The sequence below is a fragment of the Bufo gargarizans genome, chromosome 6 (genome assembly GCF_014858855.1).
Source record: "Bufo gargarizans isolate SCDJY-AF-19 chromosome 6, ASM1485885v1, whole genome shotgun sequence".
Lineage (NCBI taxonomy): Eukaryota > Metazoa > Chordata > Amphibia > Anura > Bufonidae > Bufo > Bufo gargarizans.
In genome coordinates this window covers 343104577-343130531 of record NC_058085.1, presented here as the reverse complement: position 1 = coordinate 343130531, position 25955 = coordinate 343104577, and the positions used below count along the sequence as shown (strand labels likewise).

The following is a 25955-nucleotide window of genomic DNA, read 5'->3' as shown; positions in this document are numbered from 1 at the left end:
ATAATGAACTTTATCACAATATGCTAATTTTTTTAGAAGGACCTGTATGTTCTCCCCGTGGGTTTCCTCCGGGTTCTCCGGCTTACTCCCACACTCCAAAGACATACTGATAGGGACCTTAGATTGTGAGCCCCGTTGGGGACAGTGTGATGCTCAGGTCTCCCTAACTCACCTCTAGCTCAGTGTTCACACTGTGGTATTCGGCTTCACTCAGCCATGCAGTCAGACAGCTTCCTAGCTGTGACCAATGCAACCCATAAAGGTCTTGGTCCACCAGTCCTCCTGACAATGACCACGCAATACCTTGGGGGGATATGGTCCACCAGTCCTCCCGACTGTGAACGTGCAACACCTCTTTTCTTCAAGCATCACTGGGCCACCTAAAACCCAGGCTTCCTCAGCCTTGAGGCCACCCAGCCCTCTTGGCTGGGCCCTTGTGGCCCCCCACCCCTCCTGGCTGGGATCACACAGGCCCTCTGCAGGTCTGTTCCCTGGGGCCTAACTCCTCCTCTCACTCTGAGCATTGCTTTATCCCCAATTATCGCACCTGACCTGACCTCAGGCCTGGCGATCATGGGGAAAACACAGCAAATCATAACCTACATCTCCTCTAATAGGTTTCCTGCACCATTCTAGGACACACATCTTCCCTCTTCATATATGAGGCCTGTCACTGCCTCACAATATGTTGATCCTCTCAACTAGTGGTCTGTCTAGGTCTGTTAGCCATGTGTGCATGCCCTCACATAACCACTGCTCCCAACACCTCCTAACAGCGAGGTCACAACGGCCTAGACTGTAGGCAATTCATTGAAACAACCATCCTCCTTCTCTCAGTGCAACGATGCACCCCCTCTCAAAGTCTGTCAACTGAGCAAAATGTCTTTCGGTGCTTCCTAGAGGCATGTCTAGCAGTCAGCAATCTCTCGCCAAGAGGTACGCTACCCAAAAGTAGCCTCTGAGAGCCTTTCTATAAGGGATGTGAGGTACTGGAAGCACTTTATGCCCTATTGTGGCAAGACCCAGTGTCTAATCACACCAATCCTGTAATCATTTACATATCTGCCTGCTGAGTTTTGCAGCAATTTCTTGACATTTCTATTTCTATTCTATCTTTTTTTTTCCACGGAATGCATATTATTAGTTCATTTGCTGTCTTTTTCTAGCTTCCAACAACAAATCCGATATGTAACTTAGCCCCAAGGTATAAGCACAAGTTACAAGGTAGCAGGGAATGTTCTCACTGTAGTAGAATGTAGTCATGCTGAGATCCTGTGAACTCAGATAATTGCAGAGAAGAATCTCCACATGTCCCACATGGCGTGGAACAACCCTTTAAATGCTGAAAATATGCATATCATTCCAGTAAGGACGCTGCTCTACATATGGGATTTAAGGTCAAGGCTGCAGATGTTCACACTAAACATAGAACTTGCAGACAATCTGTCATCAAGGAGAATTTCATTGGAAATTTAAAGGGGTTTTCCAGTCTCTCAGTATTGCTGACCTACCGTCAGGATAGGTGATCAGTATCAGTTCGGTGAGGACCTGACCTATATGAATTGACTTCGGCAGCCGCCTGAAACAAATCAGTAGATGGAGCCGGAAGAAGAAGACTCCGTCCATTGTGTGTTGGCCATGCTGATATACTGCACCTCATCTTCCGGTGCTGGACCCCCACCAATATGATATTGATTACCGTATTTTTTGCTTTATAAGACACACTTTTTTCCCCCCAAAAGTGTGTGTGGGGGGAAATGGCAGTGCGTCTTATCAAGCGAATGGTGCAATTTTTACATTGCTGATACTGATACATCGCCGGCCGCTATGCTGCACAGCAGTCTTAGGCTACATGCACACAACGTTTTTTTTGGGCTGATCGGATGGTTACCTATGCATTTCTATAGAGCCGTTAAAATTGTAGTCAACCATTTCTTTTCCGCACCCGCTGTCCGTGTTTCCCGTCTGCAAAAAATGTATTGCACGTCCTATTCTTGTCTGCAATAAACGTTTTGCGGACCCATTTAAGTCAATGGGTCTGCAAAAAAATGCGGATGACCAACGGAAGCCATTCGTATGTCACCCGCATCCGTTTTTTTTTGCGGATGGTTGCTAGGAAACCTGTATATAAGAAACACAACCTACAAATTTTGCGGACAAACGGAACGGATGTGGATGTAAAAAAAACAGGAACACGGATCTGCTATTTGCGGACCGCTAAAAAAATCTGTTGTGTGCATGTAGCCTTAGGCTACATGCACACGAGCTATGAGTTTTGCGGTCCGCAAAAAAAACTGATGACATTCCGTATGGCATCCGTTTTTTTTGGCGGATCCATTGTAATCATGCCTATCCATGTCCGCAAACTAGAAGAAAATAGGACACGCACAATTTTTTTTTTTTGCGGGGCAACGGAACGGACATACTAATGCAGACAGTCCACATCCTCTCTGCAAAAAAAAATGGCGGAGCAGGAGCGTGAATGAGTGAGTGAAGTTCCTCTGCCTGCCCGCCGCTTTGATAGTGAGTACTACTACAGACGATTACGCTAGTTTAGCAAACCAGAGCAACTGCTTGAAGCATGAATAGACTTTATACATTACATACCATATAAAGACTGCTGTGAGTGGGGCCTCGTGTAATGGGGTCACTATACATACAGGGAGATGAGAATACACAGAGGGGACCAGCATAAGATGCTATATATGTGTCATCTATAGATATCCCCATAGCGGTGTATCATCCACAGATCCCCCATAACAGTATCATCCACAGATCCCCCATAACAGTATCATCCACAGATCCCCATAACAGTGTCATCCACAGATCCCCCATAACAGTGTCATCCACAGATCCCCCATAACAGTGTCATCCACAGATCCCCCATACCAGTGTCATCCACAGATCCCCCATAACAGTGCGTCATCCACAGATCCCCCATAACAGTGTCATCCACAGATCCCCCATAACAGTGTCATCCACCGATCCCCCATAACAGTATCATCCACAGATCCCCCATAACAGTGTCATCCACAGCTCCCCCCATATCAGTGTGTCATTCACAAATCCCCCATAACACTGTAATCCACAGATCCCCCATAACAGTGAGTCATCCACAGATGCCCCCATAACAGTGCGTCATCCACAGATCCCCCATAATAGTGTCATCCACAGAACACCATTAGTTCAAAACCCACCAAAAGCACACCTTTTTGTTCAAAATAATTTCTTCTTATTTTCCTCCTCAAAAACCTAAGTGCGTCTTATCATCAGGTGCATCTTATAAAGCGGAAAATACGGTACTTATCCTGAGGATAATTCATCACTGTTGATAAACTGGAAAACACTTTTAAGTATTCTCCACCCTGACTCACTGGGTCCTCCATAACGCGCTCGACTATTTTCGGCAGTGCCATTGAAATGAGTAGGAAGCGCACCAAGCAAGCATGCCCGCCGATTGATTCACTTCTATGGGGCTTTTGGAAATAGCCAAGCCAGCGCTCGGCTAGTTTTGGCGCTCCCATAGGAACGAATGAAGAGCTGCCGCGCATTCATAGTCTGTTCCTTATTTTGCAGGCTTCGTTCTTAAGATAGGTACGAGGCAACACCTTAGTGATTGATCAACCTGTGCACCTTAGTGATTGATGCTAACTCTACACGACTAGGCATAAATGGAAGGCTGTTAGTCACTAATAAGACCACCCACTGGACTCCTAAACATAAGAGAAGAGTTTAAAGGGGAACTTTCACGTTAACCGGCAGGCAGCATGTTATAGAGCAGAAGGTGCGGAGCAGATTGATGTATAATTTATTTGGATAAGACTCAGCAAAACATGTAATTTATGCATTTAAATTCCTGCTCATTCTGAACTTTGAAGTCAAGAAGGCGGTCCTATCAGTGATTGACAGCCTTCCCTCTAGGATTATGTATACACAGATAGCTGTCAATCACTGATAGGACCGCCTCCTGGACGTCAAAGACCAGAATGAGCAGGGATATAAGTGAATGAAAAATAGGTTTTACTGAATCTTTTCCCTTAAAACTGTATATCAATCTGCTCAGCTCCTCCTGCTCTATAACCTGCTCCCTGCAGCTCGGACACCACGGTCAATGTGACAGGTCCCCTTTAAACTCTCTGCTCTCGTGTTTAGGAGTCCAGTGGGCGGTCTTATCAGTGACTGACAGCCTTCCATCTATGCCTAGCTGTGTTAGCACTCTGCTGCCCTGCATTTTCATGGTGACGGGTTCCCTTTAACAATACTATACGCACCCTCAACCAGACCTGCCTGTTTCCAAAAATGTATTATTATTTTTTTAACCATAAAAAGTGGTAGCCTGTACTCAGCATTTAAGGAAGAGTTATTAATTTAAAGCACATTTATTCACTGGGGCCTGAGGCGACACAGAAAGTAAATACAGTTTTCATCAGAGGAGGCTGATGTAAGGCTTAATGCTAAACAGCTGTCATTTCTCCACTGGACGATTCCTGGCTTTTGACTAGAGTCTTTGTAATTGTTTTGGTTCTTATGAAGATCAACATTGGCCAAGAACATCCACGGTGAAGCAGAATATAAAACACTGCCCAGGCGAGGAAACCTCCACCCATGATTCACACCAGGTCTACAGGGAGCAAATCTAAGTTACATGGCAAATTTGTTCTTGTATTTCTTTTGTGCACTTTAAATAGCGGAAAATAGATGTCCTGTTGCTACCTGGAAATTGTCCGCAAGCTGTTGTTTGATGCGTTTTCCGAATGACGTGTCTCGACTTATGATACAGTTCTTAGAAGCAGAAATGGAAGCTATATCCTTGTCCGGTTTCTTTAAATACATTCCTAACCCTTCTAAACTTCCTGCTGGTCTCTCAACTTCCACTCAAATGACTTGGCTCAGAGAGGACATGTCCCCAAGTGGCATGTGACCCAGCAGTGACGTACAGCTTGGGAACACGAGTCATTGGCTGCAGTGGCATATGTAACCCCGTCCATGCATGCGGAAATGACAGACAGAGACAGAAAGACAAGGGTAGACAGCAAGGGAGCCTGACTGGACTGGCAGGGATTGGGTAAGTATAGATTTCTTCTTAGGTATGGCCGGCTGGGGGGCAAATATAAAAAAAAGGCTGGGCAAACCCTTTAAAGGGATTTTGCAGCTTTTTCTCACTGATGATCTATCCCCTGGATAGATCATCAGCATCTGATTGAAGGGGGTGTGACCCACAGGACCCCCACCGGCGGTCAGCTGTTGGAGAAGGCAGCGGCGCTGGCAGTATCGCAGTCTTCTTGTTTCACGACTAGTATCACCGGTCTCGGCATGGCTAAGCCACATTGAAGTGAACGGGACTTAGCCGCGGCCAGGCCAGTAATACTAGTCGTGACGTCACTGGGCCTGCGGGAAACAACGAGAGGACTGCTACTGCCAGCGCCTCTGCCTTCTCAAACAGCTGATCGGTGGGGGGTCCCAGGTGTTGCACCTCCGCCAAAAGCTGCAGAACCCCTTAAAGGATTCCTACATTGCACTGTAATACAGTTGAGTACATATGTGTGCTGCCCTATTCATGGACTCATCATCCAATGCTGTTACTATGTATCGATATATTCATCTGAAGGAGGTTATTACGTATACCATGATGGGCTCCGTCACCAGCACCAGCTAGCCTGCTTCTTGATGGTTTCCAGGCAGCAATAGATTTCTTTTCTTCATTCCACAAGAGCAAAATAGTTTCAAACATATATTACAAGATGCTCTGTTCATACCTACTTTTCCCATAGAACATGATGGGACTCCACCAGATCTGACATTGCCAGATTCTACAGTTCACCGCCATATCCCCATTGACTATAATAGGATCTGTGAGTAATCCGGCCTATTTCCTCCACAGGCCAGGCAACAGCCGAAATAGCTTGTCGGATCAGACGTGCCGGAGATGTGAAAGTAGCCTTACTTGAATGGGGTTTAGCCGCAGTACCTGGCACAGCCACACACATGGAGGGTGCTGTGTTGCATATTGCTGATTCTGTTACAGAGGTTATCCCAGGATTAATGCAAAAAAAATGTGTTATATGTGTGAGGGTGACACAGAAACAGGGAAAAACAAACAGACAAACACAAAGAGTAGTCGTACGGTAAAGGGTCAAATGCCAGTCGGACAATGAAGTACAAAAAACGCCAGGGGCATACGAGAAAACCCAACACGCCGAAAGGTCAGAACCAGGAGATCAATACAATACCAAATCGCCAGGAACACCAAGAAACGTAGTGACAATACTAATCCAGAAATCCAAAGCCAAAGGTGTCTTCACTACCACAAGGGAACAGCAGGGGGAGCCAGAGGACAATAAATTCACTGGCACCTGCACATGCAGGCTCTGGCCTATAATGCTGAGGAGAGAGCAGCTCACAGCAACATGCACACCAGATGTGTCTGCCGGCAGTGCGTCCTGACACTCTGGAGCCCCGGTGGGCCACCTCATTGGCCCGGGGCTCCGACGTCAGAACAGGATGCTCAGCAGCTCTGCTTCCCCTGGCAACCATACGCCGCTACCGCATGGAGGCAGCCACGGCTGGGGGAACGGTGACACATTTCTTTTGGCGGTGTATTCTTTCAGCTTCAACTCTCTCCCTATCACAGCTCAGAGCCATGTCCTTTCTGCTGCAGCTCTCTCCCCATCACAGCTCAGAGCCATGTCCTTTCTGCTGCAGCTCTCTCCCTATCACAGCTCAGGGGATGTGTCCTTTCTGCTGCAGCTCTCATTTTACCACAGCTCAGAGCCATGTCCTTTCTGCTGCAGCTCTCTCCCTATCACAGCTCAGGGGATGTGTCCTTTCTGCTGCAGCTCTCTCCCTATCACAGCTCAGGGGATGTGTCCTTGCTGCTGCAGCTCTCTCCCTATCACAGCTCAGGGGATGTGTCCTTTCTGCTGCAGCTCTCTCCCTATCACAGCTCAGAGCCATGTCCTTTCTGCTGCAGCTCTCTCCCTATCACAGCTCAGGGGATGTGTCCTTTCTGCTGCAGCTCTCTTTTTACCACAGCTCAGAGCCATGTTCTTTCTGCTGCAGCTCTCTCCCTATCACAGCTCAGGGGATGTGTCCTTTCTGCTGCAGATCTCTCCCTATCACAGCTCAGGGGATGTGTCCTTGCTGCTGCAGCTCTCTCCCTATCACAGCTCAGGGGATGTGTCCTTTCTGCTGCAGCTCTCTCCCTATCACAGCTCAGAGCCATGTCCTTTCTGCTGCAGCTCTCTCCCTATCACAGCTCAGGGGATGTGTCCTTTCTGCTGCAGCTCTCTTTTTACCACAGCTCAGAGCCATGTCCTTTCTGCTGCAGCTCTCTCCCTATCACAGCTCAGGGGAAGTGTCCTTTCTGCTGCAGCTCTCTCCCTATCACAGCTCAGGGGATGTGTCCTTGCTGCTGCAGCTCTCTCCCTATCACAGCTCAGGGGATATGTCCTTTCTGCTGCAGCTCTCTCCCTATCACAGCTCAGGGGATGTGTCCTTTCTGCTGCAGCTCTCTCCCTATCACAGCTCAGACCTTGTGACATTTACCAACACCATGCTTTAAAAAAAAAACATGAGACCCTTGGTGAATGATTATGATAACCAGAAGAGTACTTGATTTCATCTGGAACACTTAACACTTTTTCTTCTAAGTCGTCCATGCAGATAAGGGACCCTAAAGGGCAGACATATTGACAGACAATTATATTATTCATGAACCCACTGGGCAATATCCAATACTATTATGAATGATAATTCGATGGCGGCCAAATGTACAGAATCTCTCCTTGAACGGTGTAATTCATTAGGAACTTTATAAAAAGCCCATAAAACCATTTATCTTCCCATTTCTTCCATGCTTTAGAGATGACAGGAGAGTAATGACTAATCATAAAACTGTGACACCTATTTCTGGGCTGAACAAATATAAGATGGAATAATTAGAACTGTTCATCTATCGGCAGCGAGCTGATAAAACATTTAGGAGCGTCGCTCCATTAACATATTGTGAATGTATTATTTACAACTGCTCAAAGGTTTTCTTTCTACAAGGAGTGGTTTTTTTTCTAAGCAGTCTTAAGAATAAAATATTAACCAATTTGTTATTTAATTATTGCTTTTATGTTTTTAGGTTTCCCTGTGATATTTCCTTTTCAATGCATTTTCGAGAGCAATTATTGTCTTCATGGCAAAACAAAATCTCAGTTTCATTGTGACTTAATCATTGTAGATGGAAATGTATCCATTTTTTACAATATATGTTTCTATTCATTAACTGTTTCCATATCTCAGAGTTAGCGGTCAGTGAATAGAAACACTGAAGAGTGGCAGGAAACACCTACAATACAGTATGAGTTTGCTACAATTGTATCCGGCCCAGACAATACTCCTTGAGCTTAATGCATTGGCCGAGGGTACGTGTTGTTATCGCAGTGGATTATCAACCAGAAAACAAAAGGAGGGGCCATGATGAAATCCAACATGTCCTAGCCTTCTCTCCCTTGACATCTATGGTCAGGAAGAGTCAGGAGGCCCCATATTCATAAGAGTTTTTAAGCTATCTGGCCAAAATTGTTTGGTTCAGACAAAATGTATCTAATGTGTGTTTGGCTAACTTTAGTCTAAAGTTAGTCCATATAAGTAAACTAAATAAATAAAGAAAATTGACCAAAAAGAACAATTTAAGCCAAAACGGTCCTTCCTTGGGTGAAATTTACCAACAAACAACCATTTTAGCCAACTGATGATGTCATCTGAAAAATAAAAGCCTGCCGTATTTGAACTTTTTGTCCAATAGTCAGAAAAAAGATCTTTTGTGGAAAGGAAAATTGTTTCTTGATGAAAGATCATTCTATGAAGGAAAGATCCCAGAGAGATCATTCTTCCTTATCCCGATGTGCCATCAAACATGTACAGTATGGTCGACTGTAATAGGCAACATAGACTAAAATGAGTATGGCTGTGTCTGATCATTCACCAGATGATCATTCCTTCAATGGTTATTCAACCATCAGCCTTCTTCAGTCCAAGGTGTATGGCCACCTTGGGATCACTAGGAGAAATGATTCTGAGGACCACCTTCCATCTACAGAGAATGTAGGCATGTCAATTGTGATTTGCATCCTAAAGTTATCGGTGCACATACAGGACATTTCTTCAATAAGGTTGCCTCATCCTACAAGAAATAGACTCTGGTGACAATTGATGGGTTCCTTATATCAGTGAGGTGGACAATCTCTATGGTTGTCTTTCTATATCCCTTTTCAGGACATATGGAGCATCATAGAGGGGGCCCACCTGCTCAAGATCCCCATCTATGAGCCCCTGCACTGGAGGACTCAATCCACCACCTCAGTGTACCACTGCATTTAGTATGGTGAGATACATTAGACATCTTCACCTGGTTTTCAGAAGTCAGATCCATGGTGATCAGTTGATCATCGCACCAGCTTAATTAAAAAAAAAAAGAATTTATATCTTAGTATACTGGCGCCTACACCTTTTCCCTATATAATCCAGGTATATCCAGCTGCTCAAGGCACCTATAGTTAGAAACTTCTAGTAGGATATATATCCTGGCACCATACAATGTAAATGCAATACTGAAATGCAAATGCATCTGTGAGAGCGGTACCTTGTCTTCACTGGTGGGGTTTCTTCTCAATTCTCCAGAGTCTAGTGATTATAGTTCTGGTGTCTGTTGGCAGTAGGGGGCACATTTATTAAGACCGCCATTAGACGCCGGTCTTAATAAGGCCCTGCGCTGGCGATGGATCTGCCGAAGTTATGAAGAGGCGCCGGCCTCTCTATAACTTCGGCGCATCCATTGCTAGTTCTAAATGTAAGACTGCTTCCTTGCTGTCTTACATTTAAACCATTTACTACGCCTAAACCAGGCGTAGAAAAGGATGAATAAGACGGGCCTACCGGCCCTTCCTCGCCTACAATTTTAGACCTGGTGTGAGCGGAGTGAAGTCGCAGATAGCGGCATCTGAAATGTAAGCGTATTTCAAAATAGTATATGACCCCTTAGGTCTGTGACTGACATCACCCCCAACATCACCATCTGAAGAGTGATATTACTCCCAACATCATCACAAGAAGTGTGACATCACCCTCAACATCACCACCGGAAGAGTAAATGATAAAAGCAATTAATTGTACTTACTCATTTCTTTCCACATTCAGCAGCAGTTCTCCCTCTTTAGATCTTAGCAGGAATTTCAGTGCTGATGCAGGACCCTTGAAGAAGACAAAATGGTAATTAAGATCATACTTGGTGTTTTCAATGTGTATTTGCATAAAAATATTATAAACATTTCCATTAATGTAAAGCAAAAAATTCTCACAAAAAATACATTTAATAATTCCCATAGATTTCCATTCAACACTGGAGCTAGAGTTTTTGCCTAAAAAATGCAGCAGAAAAAAATAAAATATATAAAAAATGCTAGATTCCTTAAAGGGTTTCTGTCACCAGAATGAACCCTATTAAACTGGCTGACATTAGCGATGTGCAATGTCAGCAGACCCTAACTGTACTATTTTTATACTTATGGATGCCCCGGTTACTGCACAATTTTAACTTTGATCATATGCAAATTGGCCTCTAGGAGGGGGGGGGGGGGGGCGTTGCTCCTGCTCCTAGAGGTTCTGTTCTCCCACATCAAGTCACGCCCTGCTGTCCTTGATTGACAGGGCTAGCGTTCGTCTTCTACTGCCGGCTCAGTGCGCTGGATAAATCTCGCGCCTGCGCAGTCCCAGAACACCGGGACGGCAGGAGGAGACGAACGCTGCCTGGCCCTGTCAATTAAGGGAGGCAGGGCGTGACTTGAGGTGGGAGAACCGAGCCTCTAGGAGCAGGAGCAACGCCCCCCGCTCCTAGAGGCCAATTTGCATATGATCAAAGTTAAAATTGTGCAGTAACCAGTTTAATAGGGTTAATTCTGGTGACAGAAACACTTTAAAACATCTGTTACACCAGCCTAAAAAATTTTGCCATGATTTTTGATAAAAGAAAAAAAAAGAAAAAAATCATGGCTATACCCCTATTTCCGCACACTGCACACAAACCCCCATTCCTCCTGGTTTTGCTTGTCATTTGGGCATTGCACTTCCTCCTGCCATGTCATGGAAGCAGCAACCATCATCCAGTCTCCTCGTCTGTTCGCAGTAATTCAGCACAAAGCAGAATAGAAGTGTTATTTCCTGGCAAGGCTTAATAAGCCCATAGGAAATTCCTGCTATCATTCCTTGTCATTATTGGCTGGGTACGCTGACGAGCTGCTTCCTATTAGTTTACTGCCACTTGTTGGAAAAAATCCAGCAGAGCAAAAAACACTTTAAGAATTTTATGGCATCCTACAGCGCAAAGATGAATCCTAAGCAGACAAAGGCCTGAAAGTAGAGTTGAGCGAACACCTGGATGTTCGGGTTCGAGAAGTTCGGCCGAACATCCCGGAAATGTTCGGGTTCGGGATCCGAACCCGATCCGAACTTCGTCCCGAACCCGAACCCCATTGAAGTCAATGGGGACCCGAACTTTTCGGCACTAAAAAGGCTGTAAAACAGCCCAGGAAAGAGCTAGAGGGCTGCAAAAGGCAGCAACATGTAGGTAAATCCCCTGCAAACAAATGTGGATAGGGAAATGAATTAAAATAAAAATTAAATAAATAAAAATTAACCAAAATCAATTGGAGAGAGGTTCCATAGCAGAGAATCTGGCTTCCCGTCACCCACCACTGGAACAGTCCATTCTCAGATATTTAGGCCCCGGCACCCAGGCAGAGGAGAGAGGTCCCGTAACAGAGAATCTGTCTTCATGTCAGCAGAGAATTAGTCTGCATGTCATAGCAGAGAATGAGGCTTCACGTCAGCCACCACTGCAACAGTCCATTGGCATATATTTAGGCCCAGCACCCAGGCAGAGGAGGGAGGTCCCGTAACAGAGAATCTGTCTTCATGTCAGCAGAGAATTAGTCTGCATGTCATAGCAGAGAATGAGGCTTCACGTCAGCCACCACTGCAACAGTCCATTGGCATATATTTAGGCCCAGCACACACACAGGCAGAGGAGAGAGGTCCCGTAACAGAGAATCTGGCTTCATGTCAGCAGAGAATCAGTCTGCATGTCATAGCAGAGAATGAGGCTTCACGTCAGCCACCACTGCAACAGTCCATTGGCATATATTTAGGCCCAGCACACACACAGGCAGAGGAGAGAGGTCCCGTAACAGAGAATCTGGCTTCATGTCAGCAGAGAATCAGTCTGCATGTCATAGCAGAGAATGAGGCTTCACGTCAGCCACCACTGCAACAGTCCATTGGCATATATTTAGGCCCAGCACACACACAGGCAGAGGAGAGAGGTCCCGTAACAGAGAATCTGTCTTCATGTCAGCAGAGAATTAGTCTGCATGTCATAGCAGAGAATGAGGCTTCACGTCAGCCACCACTGCAACAGTCCATTGGCATATATTTAGGCCCAGCACACACACAGGCAGAGGAGAGAGGTCCCGTAACAGAGAATCTGGCTTCATGTCAGCAGAGAATCAGTCTGCATGTCATAGCAGAGAATGAGGCTTCACGTCAGCCACCACTGCAACAGTCCATTGGCATATATTTAGGCCCAGCACCCAGGCAGAGGAGGGAGGTCCCGTAACAGAGAATCTGTCTTCATGTCAGCAGAGAATTAGTCTGCATGTCATAGCAGAGAATGAGGCTTCACGTCAGCCACCACTGCAACAGTCCATTGGCATATATTTAGGCCCAGCACACACACAGGCAGAGGAGAGAGGTCCCGTAACAGACAATCTGGCTTCATGTCAGCAGAGAATTAGTCTGCATGTCATAGCAGAGAATGAGGCTTCACGTCAGCCACCACTGCAACAGTCCATTGGCATATATTTAGGCCCAGCACACACACAGGCAGAGGAGAGAGGTCCCGTAACAGAGAATCTGGCTTCATGTCAGCAGAGAATCAGTCTGCATGTCATAGCAGAGAATGAGGCTTCACGTCAGCCACCACTGCAACAGTCCATTGGCATATATTTATGCCCAGCACACACACAGGCAGAGGAGAGAGGTCCCGTAACAGAGGATCTGGCTTCATGTCAGCAGAGAATCAGTCTGCATGTCATAGCAGAGAATCAGGCTTCACGTCAGCCACCACTGCAACAGTCCATTGTCATAAATTTAGGCCCAGCACCCAGGCAGAGGAGAGAGGTCCCGTAACAGAGAATCTGGCTTCATGTCAGCAGAGAATCAGTCTTCATATCATAGCAGATATTCAGGCTTCACGTCACCCACCACTGTAAGAGTCAATTTTCATAAATTTAGGCCCAGAACCCAGGCAGAGGAGAAAGGTCCCGTAACAGACAATCTGGCTTCATGTCAGCAGAGAATCAGTCTTCATATCATAGCAGAGAATCAGGCTTCACGTCACCCACCACTGTAAGAGTCAATTTTCATAAATTTAGGCCCAGAACCCAGGCAGAGGAGAAAGGTCCCGTAACAGACAATCTGGCTTCATGTCAGCAGAGAATCAGTCTTCATATCATAGCAGAGAATCAGGCTTCACGTCACCCACCACTGTAAGAGTCAATTTTCATAAATTTAGGCCCAGAACCCAGGCAGAGGAGAAAGGTCCCGTAACAGACAATCTGGCTTCATGTCAGCAGAGAATCAGTCTTCATATCATAGCAGAGAATCAGGCTTCACGTCACCCACCACTGTAAGAGTCAATTTTCATAAATTTAGGCCCAGAACCCAGGCAGAGGAGAAAGGTCCCGTAACAGACAATCTGGCTTCATGTCAGCAGAGAATCAGTCTTCATATCATAGCAGAGAATCAGGCTTCACGTCACCCACCACTGCAACAGTCCATTGGCATATATTTAGGCCTAGCACACAGGCAGAGCAGAGAGGTCCCGTAACAGACAATCTGGCTTCATGACAGCAGAGAATCAGTCTGCATGTCATAGCAGAGAATCAGGCTTCACGTCAGCCACCACTGCAACAGTCCATTGTCATAAATTTAGGCCCAGCACCCAGGCAGAGGAGAGAGGTCCCGTAACAGAGGATCTGGCTTCATGTCAGCAGAGAATCAGTCTGCATGTCATAGCAGAGAATGAGGCTTCACGTCAGCCACCACTGCAACAGTCCATTGTCATAAATTTAGGCCCAGCACCCAGGCAGAGGAGAGAGGTCCCGTAAAAGAGGATCTGGCTTCATGTCAGCAGAGAATCAGTCTGCATGTCATAGCAGAGAATGAGGCTTCACGTCAGCCACCACTGCAACAGTCCATTGTCATAAATTTAGGCCCAGCACCCAGGCAGAGGAGAGAGGTCCCGTAACAGACAATCTGGCTTCATGTCAGCAGAGAATCAGTCTGCATGTCATAGCAGAGAATGAGGCTTCACGTCAGCCACCACTGCAACAGTCCATTGGCATATATTTAGGCCCAGCACCCAGGCAGAGGAGGGAGGTCCCGTAACAGAGAATCTGTCTTCATGTCAGCAGAGAATTAGTCTGCATGTCATAGCAGAGAATGAGGCTTCACGTCAGCCACCACTGCAACAGTCCATTGGCATATATTTAGGCCCAGCACACACACAGGCAGAGGAGAGAGGTCCCGTAACAGACAATCTGGCTTCATGTCAGCAGAGAATTAGTCTGCATGTCATAGCAGAGAATGAGGCTTCACGTCAGCCACCACTGCAACAGTCCATTGGCATATATTTAGGCCCAGCACACACACAGGCAGAGGAGAGAGGTCCCGTAACAGAGAATCTGGCTTCATGTCAGCAGAGAATCAGTCTGCATGTCATAGCAGAGAATGAGGCTTCACGTCAGCCACCACTGCAACAGTCCATTGGCATATATTTATGCCCAGCACACACACAGGCAGAGGAGAGAGGTCCCGTAACAGAGGATCTGGCTTCATGTCAGCAGAGAATCAGTCTGCATGTCATAGCAGAGAATCAGGCTTCACGTCAGCCACCACTGCAACAGTCCATTGTCATAAATTTAGGCCCAGCACCCAGGCAGAGGAGAGAGGTCCCGTAACAGAGAATCTGGCTTCATGTCAGCAGAGAATCAGTCTTCATATCATAGCAGATATTCAGGCTTCACGTCACCCACCACTGTAAGAGTCAATTTTCATAAATTTAGGCCCAGAACCCAGGCAGAGGAGAAAGGTCCCGTAACAGACAATCTGGCTTCATGTCAGCAGAGAATCAGTCTTCATATCATAGCAGAGAATCAGGCTTCACGTCACCCACCACTGTAAGAGTCAATTTTCATAAATTTAGGCCCAGAACCCAGGCAGAGGAGAAAGGTCCCGTAACAGACAATCTGGCTTCATGTCAGCAGAGAATCAGTCTTCATATCATAGCAGAGAATCAGGCTTCACGTCACCCACCACTGTAAGAGTCAATTTTCATAAATTTAGGCCCAGAACCCAGGCAGAGGAGAAAGGTCCCGTAACAGACAATCTGGCTTCATGTCAGCAGAGAATCAGTCTTCATATCATAGCAGAGAATCAGGCTTCACGTCACCCACCACTGTAAGAGTCAATTTTCATAAATTTAGGCCCAGAACCCAGGCAGAGGAGAAAGGTCCCGTAACAGACAATCTGGCTTCATGTCAGCAGAGAATCAGTCTTCATATCATAGCAGAGAATCAGGCTTCACGTCACCCACCACTGCAACAGTCCATTGGCATATATTTAGGCCTAGCACACAGGCAGAGCAGAGAGGTCCCGTAACAGACAATCTGGCTTCATGACAGCAGAGAATCAGTCTGCATGTCATAGCAGAGAATCAGGCTTCACGTCAGCCACCACTGCAACAGTCCATTGTCATAAATTTAGGCCCAGCACCCAGGCAGAGGAGAGAGGTCCCGTAACAGAGGATCTGGCTTCATGTCAGCAGAGAATCAGTCTGCATGTCATAGCAGAGAATGAGGCTTCACGTCAGCCACCACTGCAACAGTCCATTGTCATAAATTTAGGCCCAGCACCCAGGCAGAGGAGAGAGGTCCCGTAAAAGAGGATCTGGATTCATGTCAGCAGAGAATCAGTCTGCATGTCATAGCAGAGAATGAGGCTTCACGTCAGCCACCACTGCAACAGTCCATTGTCATAAATTTAGGCCCAGCACCCAGGCAGAGGAGAGAGGTCCCGTAACAGACAATCTGGCTTCATGTCAGCAGAGAATTAGTCTGCATGTCATAGCAGAGAATGAGGCTTCACGTCAGCCACCACTGCAACAGTCCATTGGCATATATTTAGGCCTAGCACACAGGCAGAGGAGAGAGGTCCCGTAACAGACAATCTGGCTTCATGTCAGCAGAGAATCAGTCTGCATGTCATAGCAGAGAATGAGGCTTCACGTCACCCACCACTGCAACAGTCCATTGGCATATATTTAGGCCTAGCACACAGGCAGAGGAGAGGTTCATTCAACTTTGGGTAGCATCGCAATATAATGGTAAAATGAAAATAAAAATAGGATTGAATGAGGAAGTGCCCTGGAGTCCAATAATATATGGTTATGGGGAGGTAGTTAATGTCTAATCTGGACAAGGGACGGACAGGTCCTGTGGGATCCATGCCTGGTTCATTTTTATGAACGTCAGCTTGTCCACATTGGCTGTAGACAGGCGGCTGCGTTTGTCTGTAATGACGCCCCCTGCCGTGCTGAATACACGTTCAGACAAAACGCTGGCTGCCGGGCAGGCCAGCACCTCCAAGGCATAAAAGGCTAGCTCTGGCCACGTGGACAATTTAGAGACCCAGAAGTTGAATGGGGCCGAACCATCAGTCAGTACGTGGAGGGGTGTGCACACGTACTGTTCCACCATGTTAGTGAAATGTTGCCTCCTGCTAACACGTTGCGTATCAGGTGGTGGTGCAGTTAGCTGTGGCGTGTTGACAAAAGTTTTCCACATCTCTGCCATGCTAACCCTGCCCTCAGAGGAGCTGGCCGTGACACAGCTGCCTTGGCGACCTCTTGCTCCTCCTCTGCCTTGGCCTTGGGCTTCCACTTGTTCCCCTGTGACATTTGGGAATGCTCTCAGTAGCGCGTCTACCAACGTGCGCTTGTACTCGCGCATCTTCCTATCACGCTCCAGTGCAGGAAGTAAGGTGGGCACATTGTCTTTGTAGCGTGGATCCAGCAGGGTGGCAACCCAGTAGTCCGCACAGGTTAAAATGTGGGCAACTCTGCTGTCGTTGCGCAGGCACTGCAGCATGTAGTCGCTCATGTGTGCCAGGCTGCCCAGGGATAAGGACAAGCTGTCCTCTGTGGGAGGCGTATCGTCATCGTCCTGCCTTTCCCCCCAGCCACGCACCAGTGATGGACCCGAGCTGCGTTGGGTGCCACCCCGCTGTGACCATGCTTCATCCTCATCCTCCTCCACCTCCTCCTCATCCTCGTCCTCCTCGTCCTCCAGTAGTGGGCCCTGGCTGGCCACATTTGTACCTGGCCTCTGCTGTTGCCAAAAACCTCCCTCTGAGTCACTTCGAAGAGACTGGCCTGAAAGTGCTAAAAATGACCCCTCTTCCTCCTCCTCCTCCTCCTCCTCCTGGGCCACCTCCTCTTCCATCATCGCCCTAAGTGTTTTCTCAAGGAGACATAGAAGTGGTATTGTAACGCTGATAACGGTGTCATCGCCACTGGCCATGTTGGTGGAGTACTCGAAACAGCGCAACAGGGCACACAGGTCTCGCATGGAGGCCCAGTCATTGGTGGTGAAGTGGTGCTGTTCTGTAGTGCGACTGACCCGTGCGTGCTGCAGCTGAAACTCCACTATGGCCTGCTGCTGCTCGCACAGTCTGTCCAGCATGTGCAAGGTGGAGTTCCACCTGGTGGGCACGTCGCATATGAGGCGGTGAGCGGGAAGGCCGAAGTTACGCTGTAGCGCAGACAGGCGAGCAGCAGCAGGATGTGAACGCCGGAAGCGCGAACAGACGGCCCGCACTTTATGCAGCAGCTCTGACATGTCGGGGTAGTTGTGAATGAACTTCTGCACCACCAAATTCAGCACATGCGCCAAGCAAGGGATGTGCGTCAAATTGGCTAGTCCCAGAGCTGCAACGAGATTTCGCCCATTATCACACACCACCAGGCCGGGCTTGAGGCTCACCGGCAGCAACCACTCGTCGGTCTGTTGTTCTATACCCCGCCACAACTCCTGTGCGGTGTGGGGCCTGTCCCCCAAACATATGAGTTTCAGAATGGCCTGCTGACGTTTACCCCGGGCTGTGCTGAAGTTGGTGGTGAAGGTGTGTGGCTGACTGGATGAGCAGGTGGAAGAAGAGGAGGAGGAAGCCGAGAAGGAGGAGGTGGCAACAGGAGGCAAAGAATGTTGCCCTGCGATCCTTGGCGGCGGAAGGACGTGCGCCAAACAGCTCTCCGCCTGGGGCCCAGCTGCCACTACATTTACCCAGTGTGCAGTTAGGGAGATATAGCGTCCCTGGCCGTGCTTACTGGTCCACGTATCTGTGGTTAGGTGGACCTTGCCACAGATGGCGTTGCGCAGTGCACACTTGATTTTATCGGATACTTGGTTGTGCAGGGAAGGCACGGCTCTCTTGGAGAAGTAGTGCCGGCTGGGAACAACATACTGTGGGACAGCAAGCGACATGAGCTGTTTGAAGCTGTCTGTGTCCACCAGCCTAAATGACAGCATTTCATAGGCCAGTAGTTTAGAAATGCTGGCATTCAGGGCCAGGGATCGAGGGTGGCTAGGTGGGAATTTACGCTTTCTATCAAATGTTTGTGAGATGGAGAGCTGAACGCTGGCGTGTGACATGGTTGAGACGCTTGGTGACGGAGGTGGTGGTGGTGGTGTTGGTGGTACATCCCCTGTTTGCTGGGCGGCAGGTGCCAACGTTCCTCCAGAGGCGGAGGAAGAGGCCGAGGCGGCAGCAGCAGAATAGGCCGAGGCGGCAGCAGCAGAAGAGGTAGCAGGGGGAGCCTGAGTGACTTCCTTGGTTTTAAGGTGTTTACTCCACTGCAGTTCATGCTTTGCATGCAGGTGCCTGGTCATGCAGGTTGTGCTCAGGTTCAGAACGTTAATGCCTCGCTTCAGGCTCTGATGGCACAGCGTGCAAACCACTCGGGTCTTGTCGTCAGCACATTGTTTGAAGAAGTGCCATGCCAGGGAACTCCTTGAAGCTGCCTTTGGGGTGCTCGGTCCCAGATGGCGGCGGTCAGTAGCAGGCGGAGTCTCTTGGCGGCGGGTGTTCTGCTTTTGCCCACTGCTCCCTCTTTTGCTACGCTGTTGGCTCGGTCTCACCACTGCCTCTTCCTCCGAACTGTGAAAGTCAGTGGCACGACCTTCATTCCATGTGGGGTCTAGGACCTCATCGTCCCCTGCATCGTCTTCCACCCAGTCTTGATCCCTGACCTCCTGTTCAGTCTGCACACTGCAGAAAGACGCAGCAGTTGGCACCTGTGTTTCGTCATCATCAGAGACATGCTGAGGTGGTATTCCCATGTCCTCATCATCAGGAAACATAAGTGGTTGTGCGTCAGTGCATTCTATGTCTTTCACCGCTGGGGAAGGGCTAGGTGGATGCCCTTGGGAAACCCTGCCAGCGGAGTCTTCAAACAGCATAAGAGACTGCTGCATAACTTGAGGCTGAGACAGTTTCCCTGGTATGCATGGGGGTGATGTGACAGACTGATGGGGTTGGTTTTCAGGCGCCATCTGTGCGCTTTCTGCAGAAGACTGGGTGGGAGATAATGTGAACGTGCTGGATCCACTGTCGGCCACCCAATTGACTAATGCCTGTACCTGCTCAGGCCTTACCATCCTTAGAACGGCATTGGGCCCCACCATATATCGCTGTAAATTCTGGCGGCTACTGGGACCTGAGGTAGTTGGTACACTAGGACGTGTGGATGTGGCAGAACGGCCACGTCCTCTCCCAGCACCAGAGGGTCCACTAACACCACCACGACCATGTCCACGTCCGCGTCCCTTACTAGATGTTTTTCTCATTGTTATGGTTCACCACAACAACAAATATATTATTTGGCCCAATGTATTGTATTCAAATTCAGCGGGATATAAATTTGAGGCCTAGTATTTAGGCGCTGGGTGACCGGTATGGATTTAGTGACAGAATTAGACTTGGAAATGCACAGAAGCGTGTGTGTGAAGTTATTCTGAATGACCCTATGTGCACCTTCAATATGATCTACCCTTTTAGGGATAGATTTCAAATAGCTCTGATATAGCAGAAACCACTAAATTATGAAATTGCTAAATTGGGAATTGTACTTCAACCCAGAACAAAAAATGTGCTTTGACGGACACTAAATATCTTTCCAAGCAACAACAGTACAGCGGTAACGAGAGATTTAGCAGGATATAAATTTGAGGCCTAGTATTTAGGCGCTGGGTGACAGGTATGGGTTTAGTGACAGAATTAGACTTGGAAATACACAGTAGCGGGTGTGTGTGAAGTTATTCTGAATGACCCAATGTGCACCTTGAATATTATATACCCTTTTAGGGATAGATTTCAAATAGCTCTGATATAGCAGAAACCACTAAATTATGAAATTGCTAAATTGGGAATTGTACTTCAACCCAGAACAAAAAATGTGCTTTGACGGACACTAAATAACTTTCCCAGCTACAACAGGACAGCGGTAACGAGAGATTTAGCGGGATATAAATTTGAGGCCTAGTATTTAGGCGCTGGGTGACAGGTATGGGTTTAGTGACAGAATTAGACTTGGAAATACACAGTAGCGGGTGTGTGTGAAGTTATTCTGAATGACCCTATGTGCACCTTCAATATGATCTACCCTTTTAGGGATAGATTTCAAATAGCTCTGATATAGCAGAAACCACTAAATTATGAAATTGCTAAATTGGGAATTGTATTTCAACCCAGAAGAAAAAATGTGCTTTGACGGACACTAAATAACTTTCCCAGCTACAACAGTACAGCGGTAACGAGAGATTTAGCAGGATATAAATTTGAGGCCTAGTATTTAGGCGCTGGGTGACAGGTATGGGTTTAGTGACAGAATTAGACTTGAAAATACACAGTAGCGGGTGTGTGTGAAGTTATTCTGAATGACCCAATGTGCACCTTGAATATTATATACCCTTTTAGGGATAGATTTCAAATAGCTCTGATATAGCAGAAACCACTAAATTATGAAATTGCTAAATTGGGAATTGTACTTCAACCCAGAACAAAAAATGTGCTTTGACGGACACTAAATAACTTTCCCAGCTACAACAGGACAGCGGTAACGAGAGATTTAGCAGGATATAAATTTGAGGCCTAGTATTTAGGCGCTGGGTGACAGGTATGGGTTTAGTGACAGAATTAGACTTGAAAATACACAGTAGCGGGTGTGTGTGAAGTTATTCTGAATGACCCAATGTGCACCTTGAATATTATATACCCTTTTAGGGATAGATTTCAAATAGCTCTGATATAGCAGAAACCACTAAATTATGAAATTGCTAAATTGGGAATTGTACTTCAACCCAGAACAAAAAATGTGCTTTGACGGACACTAAATAACTTTCCCAGCTACAACAGGACAGCGGTAACGAGAGATTTAGCAGGATATAAATTTGAGGCCTAGTATTTAGGCGCTGGGTGACAGGTATGGGTTTAGTGACAGAATTAGACTTGAAAATACACAGTAGCGGGTGTGTGTGAAGTTATTCTGAATGACCCAATGTGCACCTTGAATATTATATACCCTTTTAGGGATAGATTTCAAATAGCTCTGATATAGCAGAAACCACTAAATTATGAAATTGCTAAATTGGGAATTGTACTTCAACCCAGAACAAAAAATGTGCTTTGACGGACACTAAATAACTTTCCCAGCTACAACAGGACAGCGGTAACGAGAGATTTAGCGGGATATAAATTTGAGGCCTAGTATTTAGGCGCTGGGTGACCGGTATGGATTTAGTGACAGAATTAGACTGGGATATGGCCAAAAAATAACCACACTATTGCTGGTTAAATGCACTTGGTGACGGGCGCAGCTTGCCCCTGATGTAGTATATGGCCAAAAAATGAACAGACTATTGCTGGTTAAATGCACTTGGTGTCACAGCTTGACCAACCACACTACTGAGGGTTAAATGCACTTGGTGACGGGCGCAGCTTGCCCCTGATGTAGTATATGGCCAAAAAATAAACAGACTATTGCTGGTTAAATGCACTTGGTGTGACAGCTTCACCCTGATGTAGGCTTTAGCCAGAAAACAACCACACCATTGAGGGTTAAATGCACTTGGTGACAGGCGCAGCTTGCCCCTGATTTTGTATATGGCCAAAAAATGAACAGACTATTGCTGGTTAAATGCACTTGGTGTGACAGCTTCACCCTGATGTAGGCTTTAGCCAAAAAACAACCACACCATTGAGGGTTAAATGCACTTGGTGACAGGCGCAGCTTGCCCCTGATTTTGTATATGGCCAAAAAATGAACAGACTATTGCTGGTTAAATGCACTTGGTGTGACAGCTTCACCCTGATGTAGGCTTTAGCCAAAAAACAACCACACCATTGAGGGTTAAATGCACTTGGTGACAGGCGCAGCTTGCCCCTGATTTTGTATATGGCCAAAAAATGAACAGACTATTGCTGGTTAAATGCACTTGGTGTGACAGCTTCACCCTGATGTAGGCTTTAGCCAAAAAACAACCACACCATTGAGGGTTAAATGCACTTGGTCGCAGCTTGTGCTGGCGCACCACAAGACACAAAATGGCCGCCGATCACCCCAGAAAAATGTGACTGACAAACGGTCTGTGCAGCCTAAAAACAGTGAGCAATTGAGGATCAGCAGCTCAATGATCCACAGCTGCAGATCGATCAGTTAATCAAGTCCTTTGGAGGAGTTAATCTGCCTAATCTCGCCCTACTGTCGCAGCCGCAACCTCTCCCTACGCTAATCAGAGCAGAGTGACGGGCGGCGCTATGTGACTCCAGCTTAAATAGAGGCTGGGTCACATGGTGCTCTGGCCAATCACAGCCATGCCAATAGTAGGCATGGCTGTGATGGCCTCTTGGGGCAAGTAGTATGACGCTTGTTGATTGGCTGCTTTGCAGCCTTTCAAAAAGCGCCAAGAAAGCGTCACAAAAGCGCCAAGAAAGCGACGAACACCGAACCCGAACCCGGACTTTTACGAAAATGTCCGGGTTCGGGTCCGTGTCACGGACACCCCAAAATTCGGTACGAACCCGAACTATACAGTTCGAGTTCGCTCATCCCTACCTGAAAGTCATTCAAAACTATGGTGTCAAAATGCAAGCATAAAGTGTAGACAAAAGTACAGAAACTGGTAGGAAAAGTGCTACAGGATTGAACTTAGTTTGCATATAAAGCTAGGGTGCTCACATTGACACATGCATTTGTACAGCTCAAACATATCCATAGACAAAAAAATTCTGCTGCACTGAAAGTTCCCAAGAGCACAGTGGCCTCCATAATTCTTTAATAGAAGAAGTTTGAAACAACCAGGACTCCTCATAGAACTGGATGCTCCACCAAACTAAGTATTTGGCGAGAATGGCCTCGGGAAGGGGGGTGACCAAGAACCCAATGGTCACTCTGGCTGAGTTCCAAAGAACCTGTGTGCACATGGGAAGAACCTCCAGAAGGTCAACCATCACTGCAGCATTCCACCAACTGCTTCATGGCAGAGTGACCAGAATGAAGCCTCTCCTAAGTAAATAACACATTTGCAAAAAAGCACCTGAAGGACTCTTAGATTGTGAAAAACAAGATTCTCTGGTGTGATGAAACCACAACTGAATATTTTAGCCTCAATGCTAAGCATCATGTCTGGAGGAAACCAGGCACTGCTCATCACTTGCCCAAAACCATCCCTACAGTGAAGGATGTTGATGACATCATCATACTGTGGGGGTGTTTTTCAGGTGCTGGGATTGGGAGTCTGGTCAGGATTGAGGGAAAGTTCAATGGAGCAAAGTACATAGATATTCTTAATGAAAACCACAGTTCTCTGGACCTCAGACTGACCCAAAGGTTTGCGTTCCAGCAAGACAATAACCCTAAGCACACAGCCAAGACAACACAGGAGCAACTCTGTGAATTTTCTTGAGTGGCCCAGCCAAAGGTCTGACTTGAACCCAATTGTACATCTGTTGAAAGACCTGAAAATGACTGTCCACTGATGTCCCCATCCAACCTGGCAGAGCTTGAGAAGATCTGCAGAAAATCACTGCCAAAGGTGCTTCAGCTTAGTTCTGAGTAAAGAGTCTGAATACTTATGTGAATGCAAGATTTTAGTTTTTAATTTTCAATAAATTAAGCAAAGATTTCAAACATCCTGTTTTCATTTTCTCATTATGGGGTTTTGAGGGCAGAATTATGGGGAAAATTTTTTATTTTTTTTATTTTCGCAAAAGGCTGCTACATAACAAAATGTTACAAAAGTGAAAGGGTCTGAATACTTTCCAAATGCATTGTACGATTTAACATAATACAACTAAGAAACAGGAAAAACAAAAAAATTGGGTTTCTGGGATGACAATTGTCTTCACTGAGGGCAGGCAGGACATCATGGTGGATCTTTAGTGACGTTCCTCAGAACATGTGAGCCCGCACTGCCAGGAGGTGCAGTTTCTAATCATGGAGCCTTTTCTACCCACAGGGACGTAGCTATAGGGAATGCAGAGTTGCTACCGGACCCAGGAGCCTGAGGGAGCCCAAAGATCCTTGTGCCGCATAAAAAGACACTAATATTATAGAAAGTGCATGCTGGTCAAGTTACACCTCTGGCTGGTGGGAAGGGGTTAGGTCAAGAATTAGGCATGTGGGGATACCATATACATTTTTGCCTCAAGCAGCATTAAGGCTATAGGCTTCCCTGCCCCTGGCCACAAAGCAATGAGGGAAGAGGAGCCCAAGCTGAACCCTTGCACTGGGGCCCATGAGCCTTTAGCCATGTCCCTGTCTACCCCTATGTAAGTTCAATGGCTGGAAATATTCATACTCTCTTCTCTTCGTCTCCTTACCGATCTGACAGGCAGAGCAGCCAGGAGTCAGGACACCTTCATTTGTCAATCTTACTCCTTTTAAAGGAGGGAAAAAAATGTATATTCTCTGGGAATACAGACACAAGCCTCTCCAATTTGATATGTCAACTGCATATAAGAACTGGAATATGACACCATTTAATAACCGCGACTCTAATTAGAATAATCGCAAAATATTAAATAAAGAGAAAGACAGCTGGGGGGAATTTCAAATAAGCTAGAGGACTGAAGTGGGGGACATATATACAGTCGTGGCCAAAAGTTTTGAGAATGACACAAATATTAGTTTTCACAAAGTTTGCTGCTAAACTGCTTTTAGATCTTAGTTTCAGTTGTTTCTGTGATGTAGTGAAATATAATTACACGCACTTCATGCGTTTCAAAGGCTTTTATCGACAATTACATGACATTTATGCAAAGAGTCAGTATTTGCAGTGTTGGCCCTCCTTTTTCAGGACCTCTGCAATTTGACTGGGCATGCTCTCAATCAACTTGTGGGCCAATTCCTGACTGATAGCAACCCATTCTTTCATAATCACTTCTTGGAGTTTGTCAGAATTAGTGGGTTTTTGTTTGTCCACCCGCCTCTTGAGGATTGATCACAAGTTCTCAGTGGGATTAAGATCTGGGGAGTTTCCAGGACATGGACCCAAAATGTCAACGTTTTGGTCCCCGAGCCACTTAGTTATCACTTTTGCCTTATGGCACGGTGCTCCATTGTGCTGGAAAATGCATTGTTCTTCACCAAACTGTTGTTGGATTGTTGGAAGAAGTTGCTGTTGGAGGGTGTTTTGGTACCATTCTTTATTCATGGCTGTGTTTTTGGGCAAAATTGTGAGTGAGCCCACTCCCTTGGATGAAAAGCAACCCCACACATGAATGGTCTCAGGATGCTT

General features: G+C 46.7%; 1 protein-coding gene across 1 annotated transcript in view; it reads right to left on the bottom strand.

The window, feature by feature from the left end:
• Positions 1-25955, bottom strand: part of ADAM12 (ADAM metallopeptidase domain 12) — a 676627-nt gene that overhangs the window by 522497 nt on the left and 128175 nt on the right. The window contains exon 4 of the mRNA XM_044298620.1: positions 10166-10239. Coding sequence (XP_044154555.1) covers positions 10166-10239 — 74 coding nt within the window. The remainder of the gene's footprint in view (positions 1-10165; positions 10240-25955) is intronic.